Source organism: Sebastes fasciatus, chromosome 22, assembly GCF_043250625.1.
Source record: "Sebastes fasciatus isolate fSebFas1 chromosome 22, fSebFas1.pri, whole genome shotgun sequence".
In the NCBI taxonomy this organism is placed as follows: Eukaryota; Metazoa; Chordata; class Actinopteri; order Perciformes; family Sebastidae; genus Sebastes; species Sebastes fasciatus.
This window is the reverse complement of record NC_133816.1, coordinates 21232732-21257783: the sequence shown is the minus strand read 5'-3', so window position 1 is coordinate 21257783 and position 25052 is coordinate 21232732. Positions and strand designations below refer to the sequence as shown.

Sequence of the window (25052 nt, the reverse complement as noted above, 5' to 3'; positions counted from 1 at the left end):
ACACAAACAAACAAACAAACACACTCACAAAGTCATTGTTAATCACATCCCTCACAGCCGACGCCCCCGCTGTCTGACAGGTCAAAGGTCACCAAGATGAGTGTCAGGGACACACCGTCTTAGTTCGTACGTCTTGATTATTGTTGACAGTATTTCTGTCTGTCAGCAGGTTGTGGCTGCAGGACGTGACGTCAGTGACGCTCCGTTTGTTTACAGCGGTTGAAGGTGAGCTAGTACATTTACTTAAGTACTGTGCTGGAGGAGATGGTTAGCTTAGCTTAGCATAATGACTGGAAACAAGGGGAAACAGCTAGCATGGCTCTGCAACTGTAAAAAAAGAAAAATTAGCCAATAAATTTAAAATATTCTGCCGAAAATGTAGACGTTTAGTGTCTTGAAACTCAAAATTGCCTTATTAACATTCAACCAAAGCAAATAGCAGTATAAAAGCATGACGTTTAGTAGACTAGCAACGAATTTCAGAGGAAAAAGTTTTACTTTTTTTTAAGTTAATATTCAAATAACACATCATAAGTACTTACTTTTGATACTTAAATCAACTTAATAAAGTAATTTAAAAGAAGAAATAACATATTCTTCGTCTTAAAAATGAAAATTCCTGAGCAATAAAACACTACTAATAATGGTGGCCAATGTCAGGAAACTTTAATTAGTTTTCATTTACCTTATATTAATATACTTTACAAATATTTTATAGCTTTATTATTTATAGCTTTTGTAGTCCGTTTGCTTTAAATAGTTTTGTTTTTACTTAAATAACATTTTAATGCGATAGTTTTGCTTGTAAAAGAGTATTTTTTTCCGTTCTGTTATGGCTACTTTCACTAAAGTAAAGGCGGATTATTTCTGTTAGTTTCCAAATGTTGGTCGTCTTAAAAAATACTTGCATAACTTGAAATCTGAATTGTCGTAACATAAAATTAACTGAAATCTGACGGTGAGAAAATAACCTCGGAAATGTCCTTTGATGCCTCAAAAATTATGTAATTTTCTAACTAACAATGGTGATGAATTTACCATCTATATTTATTATCTAATAATAAATATTGTAAATCATATTTCTTTTAAAGGCTATTATCTATTCTCGGAGGAAAAAGTATTTTTTACATTAATTGCATAAAGGAAATATTTTTTTCTAAAATACATTTTTAGTTCAAGTTCAACTTCACAACTTATAAAACATCTGATAATACTCATTTCCATGCAGCTACTGCTAACGCTAACCTCTAGAGATTAGTTACCTTGATGTGACAGAAAGAACTTCATGAAATAAAAGTCAGGACCAAATATTCTCAACAGTTTTCCATTTATTCCATATATTTTCTGTTGCAATTAATTAGTATTTAACTTTAGTTTCATTCATTAGTGGTTTAATACAACAGCGTGTACAGTGCTTCTGTCTCAGTAAAGATTTCTGCTTACAAAATACAAAACAAAGTGGCAGCAACAGCTGCAGCGTGAGGACTCTGGAAACAGACCGACTCAAACTAAACCAGCACCCCTGAATGAGACCGATCAGACAACTCGGTACTTCTACGAACTGAAATGGATCATCAATAGTTTTAATTTGATTTGATGTTAATCGAGTACATTTCTCTCTGCGTGTTTCTAATGCGCGTTTGTTATCAAAAGTGCATTGCATTAGCCAAAGGAAGCAAATTGAAAAAAAAGATCTGGCTTTTAAGAGATGCTAAATTCTGAGCTACAGAACTTAATTTGACAAGAAATCATCTCTAATTTTTTTAAATTTCAAAACGTAAAGACATTTCAGGTTGTAAATTACGACCGAGCCGCTGGTCAGTCATCATTTTGAGTCTGAAAACAAATGTTACTACAGACTACCACTTGGATAAAAGCAAATAACAGCGAATAGCATTATGATAGAGTGCTGCAGGGATGACGTACACGAGCATCGCCATGGTTACCTCGACTGAAAAGTAAACAGGATTTGGATTATTGGGTTTTAGATTATTGCAGAAAATAAACTCTATGGAAAACAAACGTTTACGATACTCACACGTTTTGTTTCAATGCAGTCGGCAGAAGTAACAACTAACGTTTGCTAATAAATGAACTACGCCACGGTCGCATGAGCGCGAGCAAAGAACGTATATTGCCAAGAAGTGAAAGTCAATTGTTCGTTCTATCACAACGTCAGCGTCCAGCAGCAGAGCTACGCCACCGCCATTTTGGACTGAAAGCGACTACCGGACGCCAGTAAAACATCCGCCTACAAAGTGCCGTACAAAAATAAAACAATATTATTTCTATTCTATTGTCATCATTTTAATGTTTCTACCGAAATGGCCTGTGTTGAACAATACAAATATTATAAATATGCATACTATTATAACTATTTACTTACTTAATGATTTATTTATTAAACTTTTTTGCCCCGCTGGAGATGAAACTCCGGGGTTTTTTGGACACCAGCCGCTGCCGCCATTTTGGACTGAAAACCTTTATTATATTTATAATATTTTATTGTTCAACACAGGCCATTTTGGTAGAAACATTAAAAGTATGACAATAGAATAGAAATAATATTGTTTTATTTTTGTATCTACAGGCGTACGTTTTACTGCCGTCCGATAGTCGCTTTCAGTCCAAAATGGCGGAAGCGTAGCTCTGCTGCTGGACGCTGACGTTGCAATGTAACGAACGACTAACTTTCACTTCTTGGTAATATACGTTCTTTGCCGGAGGTGCTTAAATGCTAACTCATTCCCGTGTTTTAGGACTCATTCCTGCATCACTCTATTTATGTCGCAGAAAGTAACAGATAGTGTGTAACGGTTGAAAGCTCTAGAAGAAGCTAGCAAGTGGACTTTGAGTTAAGACTTTTCAGTAACGTTCAGTAAACTGTGTCCAGACTCCAAACACCGCAGCGTCGCCGCTTCATTGGCAGGAAAATAAACACAAAATACAGCAAAGGCACATTCAATACCGACGGCCCCGTTCCCTTCCTAATAACACCTAAAATAACAACTAAGGATGGAAACAAACAACACGCACACTTAAGTTTCACAGTGCCGGCATGCACGAGTGAACACAAACACACACGACGTGATGTCGCTCAGTAAATGGAGAGGAAGCGGAAGACTTAAATTCCCTTCTGACGCACACCGAATCCCTTTTTATAAAGCGCTGTGATGAACACACAAACACACAACACATGAAACGCTGTAGTTTCCAAATGCTATTATTGCACCCAAGTTCAAGAAAACAAAAAAAACAGAAACACAAAAAGCGAAGAGACCCTCGTTAGTTAATAAAAATAATAATCTAGTGTAAATGTAATTATGTGCTTCAACTAAACAAACCTCTGTGTGTGTACAGGTAGCTACACACACACACACTGCTTGGCATATGGTTGTATGGAAGACGTAAAAGTGTGTGTGCTTGGCGTTAGTACAATGAATTCTATACAAATTAGTCTCTCTAGTCAACAAGGCAAACACAACTATACACGTTGCCAGGTTAGGGCGTTATCCCCCTCTTTAAGACCCACTTATTTATACATGTAGAGTAGAAAACGCTCCTCCCACCACCACCATTCAAATATGATCAAGTTTTACTGAAAGCAGAGGAATGGGTTGCCATGTTTGGACAACATCCCCCCTTTTTAAATCTCCAAACACTCACAGGTGTTAAGAAGAGGGAATGCGGTTGCCAGATGTGAGCAGCGTGGCCCATTCAAGTGTTTGCAGGTTTTATATTGAAAGGGGTTGCCATGTTGCGTGAATATCCCCCTTTATTAGATAATACTGGAGGAACCATAGAAATAGAATAGGAGTAGAACGGTTATTGAACTGTTTTCCGTGGTAATTTGACTAATATGAAAGAAAATGGCGATTGTTGTTAGTTGGTGAAAACACGTCAGCGGGGGCGTAAAGTGAGGTCGCAGCTACGTTGATTTGAATGGGAACGTCCGTTCTACTCCTATTCTATTTCTATGGGAAGAACATTGTGTTCATTCGACTCTAATATCTAGTTTTTTCCCCCAGACCTGATCTTGATTTCAGTGCTTTTCTGGCTGCAAGATCATAACATCCTCTCTGATGTACATTCAATACGTTCTGTCATTGTGCCGCGAGTGAGGGAGAGCGATGTGGAAGACATTAAAGGCCGTCTGCGACACTGGAGGAGAAATTAATATAAAGAAGATGAGAACAGACGGCTGAACCAGCTACTTAGATTTTAGGGAAGGGAAAGTGAAAGCTTGTTGTACAGTGAATCAATTCTCTGGAAACACGAGTTCTTACGGAAAACAGAGAACAGATTCTCGGACACAATTCCCATAAGATCATCTACCGTTACTCACAGCCAAGATTAAAACGCTCCCACCCTGTACACCTGCAAACATGTTGAGAACATCCAGTAACTGATGCAACAAGTAGAGCAAGTTTCAATGTGGTTTTAACTATGTGGTTTTGCTCCTTGATAACTACATAGTTTCATGGACAAATGCCATCTTAATGTTGACTTTTAGAGTCTGAACTGTCTTTTTACTGTCTTATGTTTCAGCTGGTTCCACATAATTATACTATAATTTGATCTACTCTCTTGTTCTCCACACGTCTTCGTCTTTAAGAACAAGATCTAAGATGAGGTTGGGGATATTTTTTCCTTTATGTCAACAAATTCGACGAACAGACCAATAAGATATTAGAGAGCTTCTTTCCTCTCAGCTAATGAGACTACTCTGTTTAGATCGATGGCAGGAAGTAACAAATAGGGCTGCTATTTTGCTACAGGTTTGTAGTGTTTCAGTCCGATAGATGAAGTCAAGTTAAAGGGATAGTCTGTGTGTTTTGAAGTGGGGTTGTATGAGGAACTTATCCATAGTCAGTGTATTACCTACAGTAGATGACGGACGGCGGGGCAGTAGCAAAACATATTTTAGCCACCTATAAAAAATCAACAGCTGTTAGCAGCCGGTAAGCAGCCCAGTCCTGCACGGAGCAGCTTTTTAGGTATGTATATTTTAGGCTTTTTAACGCATTTTAGACACCTTAAAAAAATCAATATCAGTTGAAGTGTACACTATATTTAGGATATTTTCACCGCTTTATCAGCTTTTTCCGATGGGGATCTGAAGCCGTCGTATCCATCTATGCTCTCCAAAGCCACCAGACTCCATTGAAAAAACCTGGAATTTGACTTCACAGAACACGGAAGTTGCCGATCTACCGCTGCCTCGATCGGTTAGTTTGTTTGTCTTATTGCGTGACTTTGGTGAATCATAACTAACCCTTTAAAACACCAAAATCACACAATAACACAAACAAATTAACCGATCGAGGAAGCGGTAGACCAGCAACTCCTGTGTTCTGCGAGGTAAAATTACTGTTTTTTTCAATGGAGTCTGGTGGCTTTGGCGAGAGCATAGATAACGGCTTCAGTTCTCAGAAACATCAGACTGTATAGCTGTCTCACGGCAAGATAAACTCCATCTACTGCAGGTAATACACTGACTATGGATAAGTACCTCATACACCCCCACTTCAAAACACCCGAACTATCCCTTTAAAGTGAAACCCGAGCTGTTTAATTACTTGTTGTGGCCGAGGCAGTTGTTATTCTTAGCTTAGAGTATAAGTATGACATTGTTATCCAAACGAGTTGATTGCAGGTTTGAAGACGACCAATAGGAAGTGGCTGTGGTTGTTGGAAGTTCAGTGAAGTTAAGGTGCATAGATCAGCCAATTAGAGGTTGCAGGGTTGAATTCAGCTAATTGGGGATGGAGGCTTTGGGCCTGCTGGCCAATCAGGTGGCTCGCTCTAGGTGTGGTGCTGTGCGATGAGGTTGCGTAGCTGTTTGACGATGGTGTCGATGAGCTTCTGTCTGTCTCTGTCCGTCTTCCTGAACTGGGCGAAGACGTTGTTCTTCCGGCTCGTCTCTTTCATCCTGGAGATGGAGAATAAAAGAAGGGATGGATGGAGGAACAGAGGAAAATTAAACAAAGATAAAGACGAAGAATAGTCTGTTTTAGTAGTTCACATTTTCTCTGTGTTTGAATGCTGTAAGTAGAACAATATGCACTGAGTAGTTCATCTGATGCATTCAGGAAAACACACACAAAGTGCATAATTGAACGAGCATGCTCAGCAGACACACACACACACATCCCTGCTAAACCTGTTAAAAAAAGAAAAAGACGTTTGTGTTTTAAAGGCTGGTTTGCTCAGTGTCACATGAGACTGTGTGTTTGTGTGTTTTGTCGCAGAACACTGGACTGTTACGGACCTCCAGGAAGTTCAGGGGCCCAGCAGACCAGACAAGCCCCAGCAGGGTGCTTCCTCCTGGGCACAGAGGGACCACCGGGCCGGGGCTCTCTGGTGCACTGGAGACAAAACGCTGACCCTGATTAAGGAAGGTCGACTGGACTGGACTGAACAATGGACTGGATCATACGACTCTGTGTGTGTATGAGTACGGAGCTCTTATCTTTATTCAAGAGCGAGGTCTTTCAGTCTGAGAGCATGACTCATCGAGTTCAGATGTTGTAATGATTTCCCTCAAAACTCTGTTCTCTCACTCAAATAAGCCCTGCTTGGATTAGATCTGCTTCTGCACAAACTGTGTGCTTGCACTCTTTATATATGTACTGTATATGCATAATGAGAAGTAATAAATATATCTAAACAGAGGTGTAAATGTGAATTCAACGAGTCATGCTCTCAAATTGAAAGACCGCGCTCTTCAATGAAGAGATAAAAGCTCCATGTGTGAGAACGTTCACAGGACGTTATCCACAAACTAAGATTACAACTTTCTGTGTGTACTTGGTTGTGTAGTTTTTGTCCTTATCTCCACAGCAGCTCAAACTCTACGCTGATAAACATCAGTATTATCACAACGTTTGTGATGAGGATGTGCGTGCATTTAACCATGTAAATCCCTGAAGTGATATTAAACACACACCCAAAAAGATTATGTCTCTGTCCTGTATGTACACACTTTAGTAGTCGTCTAAGTAGTCTGTATACATGCCAGAATCCAACACTACACACACACACACACACACACACACCAGAGACAATACTCACGGCTTAAATAACCTGTCAAAACATAATATAGAGGACAGACAGGAGATAGAAAGAGCAGTTGAGATGGAGGTAAAGATGGATGGAGCTCTCAAAAGTCACCTACTGATTTGATGTAGGACTGCACTTCACTTATTTTTCCATTAAAAGGTAATAGTTTAGACTTTGAAGAGAGCGTAGATAACGGCTTCAGTTCCCCCTCAGAAAGGGGCTGTCCGACAGAAAGATTAGGCGATGAAAATATTCTTAAAAATAGTGTAAACTTAAACTGATATTGATTTTTTTAAGGTGTCTAAAATGCGTTAAAAAGCTGCTGTGTGCAGGACTGGGCTGCTTACCGGCTGCTAACATCTAACATTAACTAGCTCTCATCCATTATGATGTGTTCAGGCTCTATTCAGTAAAAATGAGCAATACTGGGCGAAGGTAAATTCTAACGTTATCATGATGTGTTCATGTGTAATCTGGTAAAATGTAGTTTTTGGCGATTTCTTTGTTTAAAGGAGATGTTTTCACATTAATATAAAATGGATAATAGAGAGGAATAATGATGTTTAACTTCCTAACAAAAACCAGTATGTAAACGGTAATGAAGGATTGTGTGTTGAAGTACACAAGATTTATGGTTTTACTGTTGTTTTTTACTGTGGTATCAAGAATCATGGAATTTCACTGGTCTTGGTATCAACTATTGATAACTAATTGATTAACTATTAAATGTTAAAACGACTTACCGTACACATCTTGGCTCTAGCCAAGAGAGTTCGGGTTAGATGTCTAGACATAAGAGTGATATAAGGTCTTCGTCTAACTGAAATGTCTATGACAACTGTCCAAAACCCAAAGATATTCAGTTTACAATTATATAAAACAAAGAAAGGCTGGAAAGGCAGGAGTATGTTTGATAAAAAAAAATCAATAACTGATTATCAAAATTGCTTAAAATTAATGTTCTGTTGGTGTAATTGGTGATTTAACTGCTTCAGCTCCATTTGAATGGATTAAAAGAAGGAAATAAGGAGTCAAAGAAGGAAGGACAGATGAACCGGAATGATGAAAGACTGATAAAACAGTGGATGAATTGAGGAGTGCTTACTTCTCCAGCAGGGCCAGTGCAGTGTGTGGGTTGACTCTCAGGTATTTGCAGGTGGGTTTGCCGTAATCAGCCAGGTAGGTCGACCAGTCCCACTGGATGAACAGTTCCAGTAACTAGATAAAGACAAAGAGATAAACATTCATGAAAAGCTGTTGACTCCTCCAGTTTTGGGGAGATTAATTTATCCGTTAATCAGTGAGAACGTAAACACATCATCCAGCAGATCGTTGGCTCCGACGGCCCACGCCAACACATGTTGAATAAGATTTCCAGTTAAATTGCAGGAACATCTAGCAGCTGCAAAGCTAATAGATATCGTAGGAGATCTTAAACATTATGACAGAATCCGGCAGTTTGGTGAGTACAAAACCGCCTCGCTCAGACACCATCCTTACCATAATAATACTACTTTAGTAGCAACGGAAGTCAGACGGCGGCTGGCGGTACAACGGTTTTATACTCTGCGGCTCACGTTACTGCAGTTTCACAAGTGTGTCGGAGAACTACGGTGTTTTTTTCTAGTCGCAGAGAGTTGAAAAACATTCAACTTTGGGTAAAACGCTTCCCTTCTGTGTTCTGCATTTAACAATAAACAAGTATTACATTTGTTTTTGTCATCTTTGTCCTTTAAAACGCAACAATATACCTAACAATAGCCTAAAAATAAAGCTTATGATGACATGCCACAGATTGAGACGCTACTTCCTGTTTACATCGTTGATTGCTTTTGATTGGCACTACAGATGTTTACTAGCAACCAATTTACACATGACTTAAAGGTCCCATATCGTGCTTATTTTCAGGTTCATACTCGTATTTTGTGTTTCTACTAGAACATGTTTACATGCTGTAATGTTAAAAAACACTTTATTTTCCTCATACTGTTTGCCTGTATCTGTCTGAAACTGAAATTGAAATTGCGTTGCTAGGCAACAGCTTGGGTCCATGTTTACTTCCTGTCAGCTGATGTCCTTCACATACACTGCAACAGGAAATAAACTGGGACACATTTAGAATGTTTATGTTTAAAACCGTGTAATGGTCTAAATATATATATATATTGTATATTTGTGACATCACAAATGGACAGAAATCCTAACGGCTTGTTTCAAATGCACAATTCCTGAATACGGGCTGTGTGTATTTCTCCGTATATTGAGTTGTTTTGATAGTTTAACAGTATTTATAAAGCACTTAAACCTGCTTTATAATATAAAAGACCTGAAAATCTCACTTTTTAACAACACGGGTCCTTTAAGTCTTTACTAGCTGAGACCTTCCTAGCTAAGTTTTAATGTTGCTAGGGCTGTCGCAATAACCGCAATATTGCTACTCACAAGCGCGGTATTTAATTTGTTTTTGTCATCTTTTGTCCTTTAAAAAAACAACAGTATAACTAATCATAGCCTCGCAATAAAGCTTATTTTATAGCACAAAAAAAGAGGCAATAATAATAATGCGTATCGCACTATTGAGCGAGCCCACAGTCCTAAACATTGCAACCCAATTTAGTAAATCCCTGGAAACCAGCTAAGAGTTCCTAAGAACTCTGGAAAGAAGGATTTACAAAAAGGTGGTGCAACACAATCCTGATGTTTACGTTAACGTCATAATAAAACACTTAACAGATCTCACAGAAAACCACGGCATTGCTCAATTTCTGGCTTTTTCTTTAACTGAACACATTCAGGTAAATAAACACATTTTAAATACAACAGAGGAGAGAACGAGGGTTGAATGAAGGAAGGAGTCTGAAGAAGATGAAGAGGTGGAGTCGTCCTCGAAAATGGCCCACATTTTGAAACAGTTGCATAACCTGCTGCTGCCCTGCTGAACTCTACCTAACACACACACACACACACACACACACACACATAAACAGGCCCAGGCAGGCAAACCCGTAAGCCTGCAGACATACACACACTCTGTCTATCTCTGTCTGCAACACACACACACACACACACACACACACACACACACACACACACACACACACACACACACACACACACACACACACACACACACACACACACACACACACACACACACACACACACACACACACACACACACACACGAGCAGGGAGCCCCAGTGAACTCTGGGTAACACCAAACACACACGGATCCAGAGAGAGAAACCATATGTGAGCGAGGGATGAGAGAAGAGGAGGAGGAGGAGGAGAGGGAGAGCAAAACCACATGTGGGGGAGAAAATGAGAGAGAGAGTAGAGATGGAAAGAGACACAGATGGAGAGGAACGGATAACAGCGCAGACAGAGAGAGAGAGAGAGAGAGAGAGAGAGAGACGGGGTAAAAGAAGGGCAGACAGAGATGGATAGATAAGAGAGGGAGAGGAGAGGAGGATGAAGAGGAGTGTTGGGCGACGGAGGTGTAACCACCAACAGGAAGGAGGAAAAGGAGGACAGAAGACGTGGGTGACACGCTTTCAAAGTTTGGAGACACAAGAAGGAATGATGGGATTCAGGAAGGTGAAAGAGTTGAGTCTTGTTGTCTGATCTAGATCTGATCTAGATCAGCTGTCTGACCTGCAGGACATTCGCTCGTTCAACAGGAAACAGAATGAGGTCTATTTACACTCCACCAACCGGGACGCAAGGATCTGTGGCACTTTAGAGCTGGACACACTGTAGGCTTCTAGAAATGTGTACTTCCTACTACAACTAGATCTTTTGCGATGTAAAGCCATTCATGTGCTCACCGTTCTGACCGTTGACAGTTGTCAATAAAGATTTGGTTTGAAAGCTGATCATCTGTGCCACCCTGTCTGCTGAAACGTCTAAAAAAAGAGGCAGCGGCGCAAAGTTATATGGTCTCGCTGTGGCTAAGAAGACGTGGACAGTACGGCTCGTCCATGTTGCTGAGACGTCATGATGACGTCACGGTGTTAGCTGGAGGCAAAGCAAAGGAAAGACCGGAGGCTAACAATATCATCTTGCTGTGTTGGGTGCCAGAATCCAGATATCACAGACATTTGAGACGACAAACTGTGAATCAAGGCTCTAGCGAGCTACAATGTTGGCGAAACCGCAGCCAATGTCTCACGGCTGCAGTTAGCAGAAGACTAAACTATAGGCAACCTTTGTACGACTCTTTTTGACTGACTTTACTGAAGGATAGTTAACTATAGGCATCCAAAGATTTATACTAGGGATGTTAATAATTAACCGTTAACCGACATTAAGCATTTTAACCGATTAACGCCATCGGTTAAAACGGTTATAAGAAATGTTAATAATTAATTAAAAAGCTGAGAAAAACTTGTCACTTGACGGGGAAAAGCTGGTCCACCTTAAGAGCCCACCTTAAGAGAGTCTGAGATGGCATTACAGATACAGGAAGTTGGCTCCCGTCTCCAGCTCGTTTGAGCGGAGGAGTTGTAGCCTCGTAGCATTTATTCACCGACAAATAAAACTGTACACACACCGTCTGCTACACCTACGTTCACAGCTGTAACGCCACCGACAACACAGTCGGTCGGAAACTCGCTGAAGTTACGCTGCGCTGACAGAGTGTATGTGCGTGGCTACAGCGGGCACGGAGCCACCGGCAACGCTAGCAGCTGCTAACGTGGCACAAACACACACACACACACACTGTTTGTAGGATAATCGCTATCGTTAATCCAGACAGACACACAGCGGACAACCTGCCAAACTAAACTAAATGTGCGGTGGAGACTTTACTGGGACTTTACTGCTAAATTAACGCTCCCGGACGGTGAACTGGAGACAGTGAACGCAGCATACGCTCCCGTACAGGTGAACTTGAGACAGTGAACGCAGCATACGCTCCCATACAGGTGAACTGGAGACAGTGAACGCAGCATACGCTCCCGTACAGGTGAACTGGAGACAGTGAACGCAGCATACGCTCCCGTACAGGTGAACTTGAGACAGTGAACGCAGCATACGCTCCCATACAGGTGAACTGGAGACAGTGAACGCAGCATACGCTCCCGTACGGGTGAACTGGAGACAGTGAACGCAGCATACGCTCCCGTACGGGTGAACTTGAGACAGTGAACGCAGCATACGCTCCCATACAGGTGAACTGGAGACAGTGAACGCAGCATACGCTCCCGTACAGGTGAACTGGAGACAGTGAACGCAGCATACGCTCCCATACGGGTGAACCTGAGACAGTGAACGCAGCATACGCTCCCGTACGGGTGAACTGGAGATAGTGAACGCAGCATATGCTCCCGTACGGGTGAACTGGAGATAGTGAACGCAGCATACGCTCCCGTACAGGTGAACTTGAGACAGTGAACGCAGCATACGCTCCCGTACGGGTGAACCTGAGACAGTGAACGCAGCATACGCTCCCATACAGGTGAACTGGAGACAGTGAACGCAGCATACGCTCCCGTACGGGTGAACCTGAGACAGTGAACGCAGCATACGCTCCCATACAGGTGAACTGGAGACAGTGAACGCAGCATACGCTCCCGTACAGGTGAACTGGAGACAGTGAACGCAGCATACGCTCCCGTACAGGTGAACTTGAGACAGTGAACGCAGCATACGCTCCCATACAGGTGAACTGGAGACAGTGAACGCAGCATACGCTCCCGTACGGGTGAACTTGAGACAGTGAACGCAGCATACGCTCCCATACAGGTGAACTGGAGACAGTGAACGCAGCATACGCTCCCGTACAGGTGAACTGGAGACAGTGAACGCAGCATACGCTCCCGTACGGGTGAACCTGAGACAGTGAACGCAGCATACGCTCCCGTACGGGTGAACTGGAGATAGTGAACGCAGCATATGCTCCCGTACGGGTGAACTGGAGATAGTGAACGCAGCATACGCTCCCGTACAGGTGAACTTGAGACAGTGAACGCAGCATACGCTCCTGTACGGGTGAACCTGAGACAGTGAACGCAGCATACGCTCCCATACAGGTGAACTGGAGACAGTGAACGCAGCATACGCTCCCGTACGGGTGAACCTGAGACAGTGAACGCAGCATACGCTCCCGTACGGGTGAACTGGAGATAGTGAACGCAGCATACGCTCCCGTACAGGTGAACTGGAGACAGTGAACGCAGCATACGCTCCCGTACGGGTGAACCTGAGACAGTGAACGCAGCATACGCTCCCGTACGGGTGAACCTGAGACAGTGAACGCAGCATACGCTCCCGTACGGGTGAACCTGAGATAGTGAACGCAGCATACGCTACGTTAACTGGCGATAGCGCTGTGCTTTCCTACGCTGTGACAAAGAGTGTGTGGATGAAGCATTAAGTTGTTACTCATTTAGTCAACAGCTTCCGATCCTGTATTAATCCTGCATAGAAAACATCTTCTTAATGTTAATTCTGGCTCAAAGCTTTTGGACTAAACGACTGAACTGGATCATTTCAGGAGTAAAGAGGTCACGTCTTTTACCTGAGCCGACCTCATCAGAGCTGAAAACAGGAAGTGTCCTTAAAGAGTTATTAAAACCGATGTTTCCTCTAAATGTGGCTTTAGAGCGAGACTACAAGACGAACGGTTGATTTGGACTTCCTGATCTTTCCCTCCCTCCCTCCCTCCCTCCTTCTTCCCACACTCCCCTTCCTCCCTCTGGTCCTTTCACTTCTGTATTCACCTCTCGCTCTCCTTTGTCCCCGACTTCACCCTCCAACGGCCGAGGTTTGACCTGCTAATCTGCCCGTATAAACAAGCACAAACACACACGGGCTGCATGAAAACAGGCTGACACATATAAACAGGTACACACACAAATAACGGCGGTTACATAAAGAACAGATATCATCCGGCTGGGAGCTTAATGAGGCTCAGAGAGATGAGAACCTGTGAGGTAAATACAAGGTGGAGGCATGTCGGATAGAGATGGATGCTGGAGCAGACGGATTTAGAGGAAGTTAACACACACTCACACACTCTTACACTCTTACACTCTTACACTCTTACACTCTTACACTCACACACACACACACACACACACACACACACACACAAAACACATGCAGTCAGCAGGCGGATCATATTCAGCAACACACAGTCACTCAGAGACGAGATGGTGACGGAGCGCTGACTTTACTTTTACTTGTTTTGATGGTAACGGAAAACAACACGCTCAACAAAAAGAGGAGAGGAAAGAAAAGAAGGTTGAGGATTGGAGGAAGAGAAGAAAGTTGAAGAGGAGAAAGAAAGTATGGGAGTGGAGGAGGAGAAGAGAGGAAACAAGGAAAGGAGTTGAGTACGAAAAAAGGGGATAAGAGGCAAGAGGAGACAAGAGGAGAAAAGAAACAAGTGAGGAGAAGAGGAGAGGTGAAGGTAGATGAAGGTGAAGTGAAGAGAAAAGAGGAGATGAAAGAAGAGAAGAGAAGTTGAGGATGAGAAGGTAGAAAGGAGAGGAGGAGAGGAGGGAAAAAGGTGAAAGGAAAGGAGATGAGAGGACAGAAGGAAAGGAAGAGAGGAAAAATAAGGTAGAAGAGAAAGAGGAGAGGTGAAGAGTGATCGATGAGAGAAGACAAGATGAGCAAAGAAAAGGAGGAGAGGAAAGACGAGGAAATTAAGAAGAGAGATGGAAGAAAAGGAGAAGAGTAGAGGAAACGAGGTAAAAGATAACGAAGAGGAGAGAAAAGAGAAAGAATGAGAAGATGAGGGGAGGAGGAGAAAGAGGGAAGAGGAGAGGAAACAATGAGAAGAGATGGACAGAAAAGATAAAGAGTAAAGAAGAGAAGGAAAAAGAAGAGAAGAAGAGAAAAGGACGAGAGACGGAAGGAGAAAAAGGGAAGAGGAGAGGTGATGAGGAGATAAGGAAGAAAAGAGAGAGAGAGGGAGAAGAGAGGAGAAAAGACACAAAAGAAGAAGAGAAAAGAGGAGACGAGGACAAGTGGAGGAGCTGAGGGAGTTGTGGGTGAACTTGAGGTCAGTAGGTAAGTTTGGTTGGAGGAGCGATGGAGAGGGTGAGAACAGGAGGAGGAGAGGAGGAGGAGGAGAAGGAGGAGGAGGAGGAGGAGGAGGAAGAGGAAGAGGAGGAGGAGAGATAAGATAAAATGGAAAAGAGAAGAAGAATAAATAGAAAAGGGAGTGTTTCCAAAAAACGAGCCACACACGAGCCAGCAGGTCCTCCTGGAAACACACACACACACACACACATGCACACGCACACCTGACCCCCGATTCACCCTACACACACACACACACACTCTCGGAGAGCGAAAGCTGCAGGTCTCTCTCGTCACCTCTCGCTGAACTTGTCTCTCCGTCTCGCTCCCCCCTCTCTCACCTCGCCATGACCTCCCCCGCCGCTATCGCTCCTGTCTCCTCACACACACACACTCACACACGCACACGCACACACTCACACACACTCACTCACACTCACACTCACACACACACACACACACACACACACACACACACATTATTGCTTCCTCTTATTCTTCTTCTATGGTGGGGGGGACGAGCAGAAAAACAAAGTGACGTGTTCGCTTCACATTTCTTGTTTGTTTTCTCTCATTTCTCCTCCGCTAATGGGCTCCTCTCTCTCTCTCTCTCTCCCTCCATCCCTCCTTCCCTCCCTCCTTCTTTCTTCCACTCTCCCTTCTTAACATCCGATCAACCTCTCCTTTCATTCCTTCCTCTCCTCCGTCCTCCTCTCATTTTATTTATTTATTTATTTTCTCATCCTCAACTTTCCATTTCTCCATCCCTCCTTTCTTTCCTTCCTCCACATTTCATCTCCTCCTTTCTCCCTCTCCGTCTTTATTCTTTCCTTCCCTCGTTTCCACCTCTAGTTACACTCTCCCTCTTTTCCCTCCATCATTTACCTCCTCTTCCTCCCTCTCTTTCCTGTCTTTGCATCAGCTTCACTCATTCTTTATTCCTTTCACACTCCTCTTTTTATCCCTCGTCTTACATATCTTCCTCCTCTCACCTCGTCTTCCTCCTCTCCGTTGTTTCTACTGCAATTCTCTCAGTCAACTTTTCTCATCTTTCTTTTATTTACTCCTCCTTTCCATCCTTTCTTTCCCTCCTCATCTTCTCCTCCTCCTCTCTCTCCTCATTCTGTCAATCAACTTTACTCCTTTTTCATCCCTCCTCTCCCAATACCTTTTGCTCTCCTCTTCTTCTTCCTCTCCTCCTTTCTCTCTCTCTCTCCTCTCTGTATTTATTCTTTCTATCCCTCCTTTCCACCTCTAGTTACACTCTCCTTAACCTTTCCGTCTCCTCCTCCTCTATATCCTCTCCCTTCTTTCTTTCTACTTCAGTCTTTGCATCAGCTTTACTCCTTTTTTCATCCCTCTTTTACCTCCTCTTCCTCCTTTCTCTCCTCTCCGTTTTTTCTTTCTACCGCAGTCAACTTTTCTCAATCTTTCTTTCCATCCTTTCTTTCCCTCGTTCTCCTCGTCTTCACCCCCTCCTCCGCCTTTCTCTCCTCACCCTTTGCACTCTCCTCATTCTGTCCATCAACTTCACTCGTTTCCTTCCCTCTAGTCTTCCTTTCTCCCCTAATTTCATACTCCTCCATCTATTCTCTTTTTTTACCTCCTCCTTTCTCCCTCTCTCTCTCTCTCTCTCTCTCTCTCCTACCCCACATTTCCTTCTCTCTCTATTTCAAAGTTATTCCTTCTTTTATCCATCTCTTGCTGCATCCCCCTACCTCTCTCTCCTCGTCTCCTCTCTCTCTCCTCATCCTCTAAATGTCAACATGACTCCTTCCTCCTTCTCTCCCTCTCTATCTCAACTTTACGTCTTCATCTCCCCCTCTGCATCCATACCTCCTCCTCCTCTCTCTTTCCTATCTTTGCATTAGCTTTACTCCTTTTTTATTCCTCTTTCATACTCCCTCTTTCTCTTTTACTTCTTATTCCTCCTTGAAACTTGTATTTACCCCTTCTTCCCCTCCTCCTTTCTCTCCTCACCCCTTTTTACTTTGCGTTCTCCTCATTCTGTCAATCAACTTTCCATCCATTATACTCGTCCAATTCTCCTTCTCTCTTCCTCCTCCGTTTTTCTTTCTGCTCTCCGTATCCTCTCCATGTCAACTTTACTCCTTCCTCCCTTCTCTTCCTCTCTTTCTGAACTCCTCTCCTCCTCCCTTCTTTCTCCTCTCCAACTCAACTTCACTCCTTCATCTTTATCCTCTGCGTCCATACCTCTTGCTTCCCTCTCCTCCCTCTCTTTCCTCAGTCTGCATCAGCTTTACTACTTTTTTATTCCTCTTTCATATTCTTTTTTTATCCCTCTTCTCCCTGTCTTTCTTCCTCCTCTCCTTCTTCTCCTCTTCCTCCTTTCTCTCCTCCATTTTTTCTTTCTACCGCAATTCTCTCAAAGTCAACTTTTCTCAATCTTTCTTTCAATCTTAATTTTATTTAATATCCTTCTTTCCATCCTTCCCTTTCTTTCCCTCTTCATCCATACCTCTTGCTCCCCTCTCCTCCTCCTCCTCTCTCTCTCTCTCTTTCCTATCTTTGCATCAGCTTTACTCCTTTTATCCCTCTTCTCCCTGTCCTACATCTCTTTCTCCTTTCTCCGTCTTTCTCTCCTCCATTTTTTCTTTCTACCACATTTCTCTTAAAGTCAACTTTTCTCAATCTTTCTTTTATTTACTCCTTCATCTTTCCCTCTAGTTCTCCTCGTCTTCTCCTCTTCCTCCCCTCATCTTTCCATTCCTTCTTTCTTCCCCTCTTCATCCATACCTCTTGCTCCCCTCTCCTCCTCCTCTCTCTCTCAGTGTTTAGCAGACTTGTTAATGGTTATTCCGGCTGTGGGCAGGATTTATTTGTTTGGGACCGTCGGGGAATTGCCGTGTTCCCATTCCTAATGGCCGAACGTCGGGGTCACCCAGAATCCATCATGTTTACACGCTCTGCACACACACAGTCGTGATGATGTAATATTTCTGCTATGAACACTGTGAACCAAAGACCGTTTCTCTTTGCAGGAGAAGAGGAGGAATTAAAACTCTTCTTCTTCACCTGCATACTTCTACATCCACTCCTCTCGCAGCTCTCTCAGCTGTCCATCTCCGTCTACGATAGACAGGCAAGAGGTCAAAGGTCACTAAAAGCAGGGAAAGTGGACTTTTATCAGGAAAAAGCAGCCGTTTTGGCACCCGTCAATCTCTGTGGTATCCATCCAGTTATCTACTGCACTTTACTCCTGACTTTGTCCAGCCACGGCGGCATCACTGCTCATGAAAACACACCGTTTCTTTATCCTAAACAAAGCTGCTGAAGCAAAATCCAAAAGAGAAACAAGCTGACAGCAAATAGAAAAGCTTTCAAGGCGACTGCATCGCTGCAAAGTCAACATGTCTCTCTCTCTGAAACTGGGAGCATTAGTCCCACAGCTTCCAGACCTTCAAGAGGTCACCCAAAAGTGCTTCTGACCGTGTGCTTTGACACCTGTCCACCATCAGTCATCTCTCCAATCAAGAGGTCAAAGGTCACCGCCAGCACACAAAGACCATGCTGACACCTGTCAATCACGTCTCTCCATCTGCACTATGTTTAAGGTCAGAGAGAAACCAAACAGGAGGAGGAGGAGAATAAAGATGGAGCATGTTGACACGTGTCCATCACGGCGGTTAAGAATTCACTAAAAGCAGAGAAAGTGGTTTTCACCTTTATCAGAAAACAACAACATGTCTCTGTCATCTCTGAACCTTTCAGTCTGTGCCAAGTTTCAGGGTTGAAAGGTCACGAAGGAGTTTTCTTATGGCCAAAAAAAACAACATTATTTTGACGCCTGTCTATCAATGTCATGATGATGTGCCACAGTTTTCTGGGACAAAGGTAACAAAAGGGACATTTTCATCAAATTGAGAAGATTATTTACCGCTACTACAAGAAAAATACAGCATCTTAAATTTAAATAAAATTCATGTGTTGTATTTAGGGCTGTCAATCAATTCAAATATTTAATCACGATTAATCACACATTTTTTTATCTGTTCAAAATGTACCTTAAAGGGAGATTTGTCAAGTATTTAATACTCTTATCAACATGGGAGTGGGCAAATATGCTGCTTTATGCAAATGTATGTATATATTTATTATTGGAAATCAATTAACAACACAAAACAATGACAGATATTGTCCAGAAACCAAGTCATGGTCAAGTCAACACACTGACACACTGACAGCTGTTGTTGTCTGTTGGGCTGCAGTTTGCCATGTTATGATTTGAGCATATTGTTTTATGCTAAATGCAGTACCTGTGAGGGTTTCTGGACAATATCTGTCATTGTTTTGTGTTGTTAACTGATTTCCAATAATAAATATATACATATATTTGTATAAAGCAGCATATTTGCCCACTCCCATGTTGAAAAGAGTATTAAATACTTGACAAATCTCCCTTTAAGGTACATTTTGAACAGATAAAAAATGTGCAATTAAATATTTGAATCGATGGACAGCCCTAAATTCTACTCATCACAAACATCCCGTCCCATGTGAGAAAGCCCAGTTGGAAACAACTGTGGTTCATCTGACGGACAAAAAGGATTTTACACTTAACCCCAAGGTCAGCTCTTGACCTCTAAAAGCAAGAGGTTAAAGGTCAAATTCAGAGGTTATCAGGTAATGCTGAGCAGCTACTGGTGCTCACGATACCTGCCTCCACTTTGACTTCAGCTCCAACAAACAAACTTTCTCCTTCATCTCCAGTTTCTTCTCTGTATTCCAACAACACTATGAGTTCCTCCATTAGTTCTTCTGACTACAACACACAACCTTGTACCCTGCAGCTTGAACAGTATCACTCCATCTGGAACTATGAATGGAATGAAGTAAGCTTGGATGTTATCACGTCGCAACAGGGAATTCATTTTTCTTTCTCACTGGAGGGCCAAGAATTAAATTAAAACCAAAAGCTTGTATCTTTGTACATCTGCCTGCAGCCTCGTTTCATACGACCGCAGCACGCCGCTGCCAGCGACCACAACACAGCACAACCTCGGCTGTGATGCTCCTTCAGTGTACGTACAGTACAGCGCTTTATTAATCCACCGTGGGGCCGCCGCTCGTCGTGTGCAGCGTAATAAAACACAGAGAGGAGAAGATAAAATCATGATGCTTTATCGCTCTCTGTAGGGAACTTATCTTTTGTGTTGTTCCCCCACACGGAGAGGTCAGAGGTTGGATAAAGAACAGCGCCACTGGAGCTTGCTCAAGAGCACTTAAGCTGTACAGGAGCTTTCTGGATCTGTTATTTAGAGAGATAAAACTACAGCCAAAAGCTGGTACATTTTAGGCCTTGATTTGGTTGGTGAATTTTGATACGATATTGAGCCAATCAATATCACTGCAGGGGGAAATTCCTTCATCGCGACAGCACTAGATACAACCCTTTATTAACAATTGTGGTATTAACCAATCCCCATTACACAGTGTTTTTTAATCACTGTAAGAAATAACAAAACTAGAAGTGCACTCGGAGAGCGCAGACCTCCTAAGGTTGTATAAAAACAAATATATCTCCGCTTACTTTCACATGACCCCTGTGGACAGAGGTTGCATTGTTTTGCAACTTGTAAAACGGGTCAAATTTGCTCCGGTTGTGCCTATTTTCAGGATTCTTTCGGGGACGGCATCTCCCAAGCATATTAAAGTGGGAGGATTTTTTTCAGTTCTGTTTGAACCTGTTACATCTAACTATAAAGAGAGAAATCGAATGTGGTGCAATTCAACCAAACGGTGGCGGTATAACAATAAACTTTACATTGTGAACCTTATTTCAAGTCTTATTTCGATGCAAAGATTTGTTAATTAGCAGGAATGGGGATCCCGGACGAGCCCCCATTTGTTACAGCCCGGCTCTTAGGTTGCAACAAAAATGGGAGTGGAGACGAGGTCGATGCAAAAGTAACAACGTTTTATATTTAATCAGCGCTACACCGGGCCCAGGTGTAGCTCATCATCTGATGATGACCCCGCCTCGATCAGAGCCTGCAAGAAACAAAAGAGACCAGCAAGCCAACACACACCTGGTGGTGGGAGGGGTCGTCACAATAATCAGAATAATAACATTAACTATAGATTTTTTTTATCACGCTGGTATCGGATCGGTACACCGTATTGGCTGATACTGCAAGTTCAGGTATTTGAATCGGTGTCGGGAAGGAAAAAATGGTATCGGAACAACTCCACCATTGATTAATCATTGATTTTAATCAATGAATAATCGTGATGTCAATATTGAGCAAAATAATCGTGATTATCATTTTGGCCATAATCGTGCAGCCCTACAATATCGTGAGTTTGGGTATCGGAAGAGATGAAGTGATATCTCAGTGCATCCCTAGTTACTTTCAGACGGTTCCGCGGCACCATAAAGTCTCCGTACACCGTATAAAAAAGTGACCAAATGCTATTTGGAAAGAGTGAATGAATTGACATCCTCCCTGAACTCTGAGCTACCTTCCTTACATAACTAACTTCTTCTCTTTCTTCTGCTTTCTCTCTTACTTTGTTCCTCTCTCTCTCTCTCCTCTCCCCCATCACTTTGCTCCGTCTCTCACCTCCTCCCCTCCTCCTCCTCCTCCTCCTCCTCCTCCTCCTCCTCCTCCTCCTCCTCCTCCTCCCTCTCTCTTCTTCAGCAGCGACAGAAAAGTTGTGCGACCGCTTAAAAAAAGTGACAGGGCTGAAATGGAATGGAAAAGGAGAGAAGAGTGCTGGTGGTTCAACCAGGGGTCTCTGCTGTCAATTAGACACTACGCAGATGGAGAGAGGGCGAAGCGAGAGACATAGACGGACAGAGACGGAGTGGGAGAGAGAGAGAGAGAGAGAGAGAGAGAACGAGAGGAGGTAAATGAGAGGGAAAGAGAGAAAACTCAAAAAGAATGATTGGGGAAATATTACAGGACTGCAGGAGAAAAAGGGAAAGGAGGGAGCGAAGGAGGTCAGGCGGAGGGTAACTAGATGTTACGGAGGAGGAAGAAGAAGGAGGGAGACGATAAACGAGTGCAGGCTAAAGTCAGAGGGGCCTGCTGGGAGCAGCTCTGAGCGCTGATAAAGCAAATAAAGACAGAATACTCCAAAACAAACAGGGCTGGAAGAACAGCGGCTTTTAGCTGCGCTCAGAGCTCAATTTAGATTCAAGCACTTTTTAAAAAGGTCAATTTGTGCCTCGGCCACTTTTTTTTAAGTCAATTTGGGACCAGACACTTTTTTTCAGAGGTTAATTCTGGGCCGGGAGTTCACTTTGGGTTCGTCCACTTTTCAGACATTAAAGCTTTAACCACTACTGTTTGATTAAGTCACTTTTTTTGTCATTATTTTGGATTAAACTACATTTTTTATTGTGGATTCAATCACTTTTTAACTTCATTTAGGTCAGCGTTTTATGTCGTCAATAAAGACGCGACCACTTTGTCAAACTGGATTTGAGAACTTCAAGGGACAAAATCAAAAACACATATTTCCCTTTTTACCCCATGGTGCTATTTATCAATCGAGTCTGTTTTGTTGGCGTGAGTTGAAGAGCGTTGGATGCAGAGTTTCCCCGCAGGATTGTGTGAGAGACTTGGGGGGTCCTGCTGCTCCGCTCCCCCGGAGGAAATGTTTGTACATTTTAAAGTTAAACGCATCAATCTGGTGCAAAATGAAGAGGCTAAACCTTTTGTTCTAGCAGTGGTGGAATGTAATTAAATACATTAGTACTTGTACTTTCCATTTTCTGTAACTTCTAGGGGGAATTTTTTACTTCAATGCATTCATTTGACAATATTAGGCTACTAGCTACTTTGCATATTCAGATTCTTAATACAAAATATAAATCAACTAATAAACTATGATGCATTATTAAGCAGTATGTAATTATCAAGTTTATAAAGTAGGGCTGTCAATCGATTAAAATATTTAATCCTGATTAATCGCATGATTGTTCATAGTTTATCGCGATTAATCACACATTTTTAATCTGTTCTAAATGTACCTTAAAGGGAGATTTGTCAAGTATTTAATACTCTTATCAACATGGGAGTTGAGATAAAGTGCTACTTTATGCAAATGTATGTATATATTTATTATTGGAAATCAATTAACAACACAAAACAATGACAGATATTGTGCAGAAACCCTCACAGGTACTGCATTTAGCATAAAAACATATGCTTAAATCATAACAAACTGCAGCCCAACAGGCAACAACAGCTGTCAGTGTGTCAGTGTGCTGACTTGACTATGACTTGCCCCAAACTGCATGTGATTATCATAAAGTGGGCATGTCTGTAAAGGGGAGACTCGTGGGTACCCATAGAACCCATTTACATTCACACATCTGGAGGTCAGAGGTCAAGGGACCCCTTTTGAAAATGGACATGACAGATTATCCTCGCCAAAATGTAGTGCAAGTTTGAAGCGTTATTTAGCCTCCTTTAAGACAAGCTAGTATGACATGGTTGGTACCGATGGATTTGTAGTTTCAGATGATGCCAGTATCTTCATTCTAGCTTTAAAACTGAGCCAGTTACAACCTAAAAACTGCAATTTGCGTTATTATTGCGTTGACTTTGACGGCCCTAAAACGTAGTCATTGATCAATAGCACTACAGGTAAGAGGAAAAATATGTTTTGGATTTTGGGGTGAACTGTCCCTTTAAAGTCCCCCCTCCAACATGTTCTTAGAAAGACTAGGACAGTGTTGTTGAGACCCACGAGACTAAACCCCCTGAAATAAGTCACATTTCAAATATGTCTGTGGCCCCAAACAATTATTCAACTGCAGGCAAAGAATCTAATATACAGACACAGAAGTATTTCACAACATTTACACTGCAGCTTGAAATGAAACACATCACTCTCTCTCTCTCTCTCTCTCTCTCTCTCTCCGTCTCCTCAACAACCCCAAAACAGGAAACAGTTGAAAGGTGAGAGGGGTTTGAGAGTTTTTGGTTTGACCATGAAATGACCGCAGAGTCACACACACATACACATACACACACACACACACACACACACACACACACACACACACACACACACACACACACACACACACACACACACACACACACACACACACACACACACACACAGACACACACAGACACACACACAGGAAGGGGTGTAGATGCTGGTCGTATCGGGGAGACTGACGGAGAGGTCACGACTGATAACACAGAACAATGACCTGACCCGGTCACCGCACGGTCGCTGTATGTGTATGTGTGTGTTTGTGTGTGTGTAAAAGTATAAGTATGACTGTGACAGAAGATGTGATGCATGTCTGAGAGAGGATGTGTGTGTGTGTGTGTGTGTGTGTCTATTTCTGCAAAGTCAAATATATTTATTAATGTGTGTGTGTGAGGGATCAATTAATGTGTGTACTTAACCACGACTTGACCATCGGTCGGAAGCAGCGAACCGCCGCTCCCCACCCCGTCCAATCAGGTCGCCCAATAGCTCTGTTGCCGTGACCACTGCCTGACCTGTTGCCACGCCGATAAGGCCCGGCCACAGACAGGACAGGAAGTTGAGACAGGGGCCGAGCAACACACACACACACACAACCACACACTGACCTCTCCCACACAAATAATAGCTTGAACTCATAAATGGGCAGATATGGACGCACACATTTGGACGCAGCGACTATTTTTTGCTGTGTTATCTTGAGCACAGCAGGACCTCTTTATAACAATACACACACACACACACACACACTGCTGTGCACGTGTAGTCTGCTTTAATATATATATATATATATGTGTGTGTGCGTGTGTGTGTGTGAAGCAGACAGGTGTGTATGCGTCCGACAAGAATGTGCGTGTGTGATCAGATAAGGGTGTTTTGGGGGTCTGACGGTGAGTTCTCAGCCCTCTCTGGCACCAATACTTATCCCACTGACCTCACGCTGCACCCATTTTCAGTTGAGTGTGTGTGTGTGTGTG

At 42.7% G+C, this 25052-nt stretch overlaps 1 protein-coding gene across 2 annotated transcripts in view; it reads right to left on the bottom strand.

Annotated features, from left to right (window-relative positions):
* Positions 1-1310: 1310 nt before the first annotated feature.
* exoc6b (exocyst complex component 6B) overlaps positions 1311-25052 on the bottom strand; it is a 106492-nt gene continuing 82750 nt past the window's right edge. The window contains exons 21-23 of one of the 2 annotated variants that reach the window (XR_012592511.1): positions 8168-8280; positions 5445-5932; positions 1311-5158 (exon numbers count right to left, since the gene is read on the bottom strand). Coding sequence is in view for 1 of the 2 variants with exons in the window: in XM_074624247.1 (XP_074480348.1) it covers positions 5806-5932; positions 8168-8280 (240 nt within the window). In the remaining variant the exon portion in view is untranslated. Of the gene's footprint in view, positions 5933-8167; positions 8281-25052 lie in introns of both variants that reach the window. The other variant, XM_074624247.1, reaches the window with a different exon arrangement.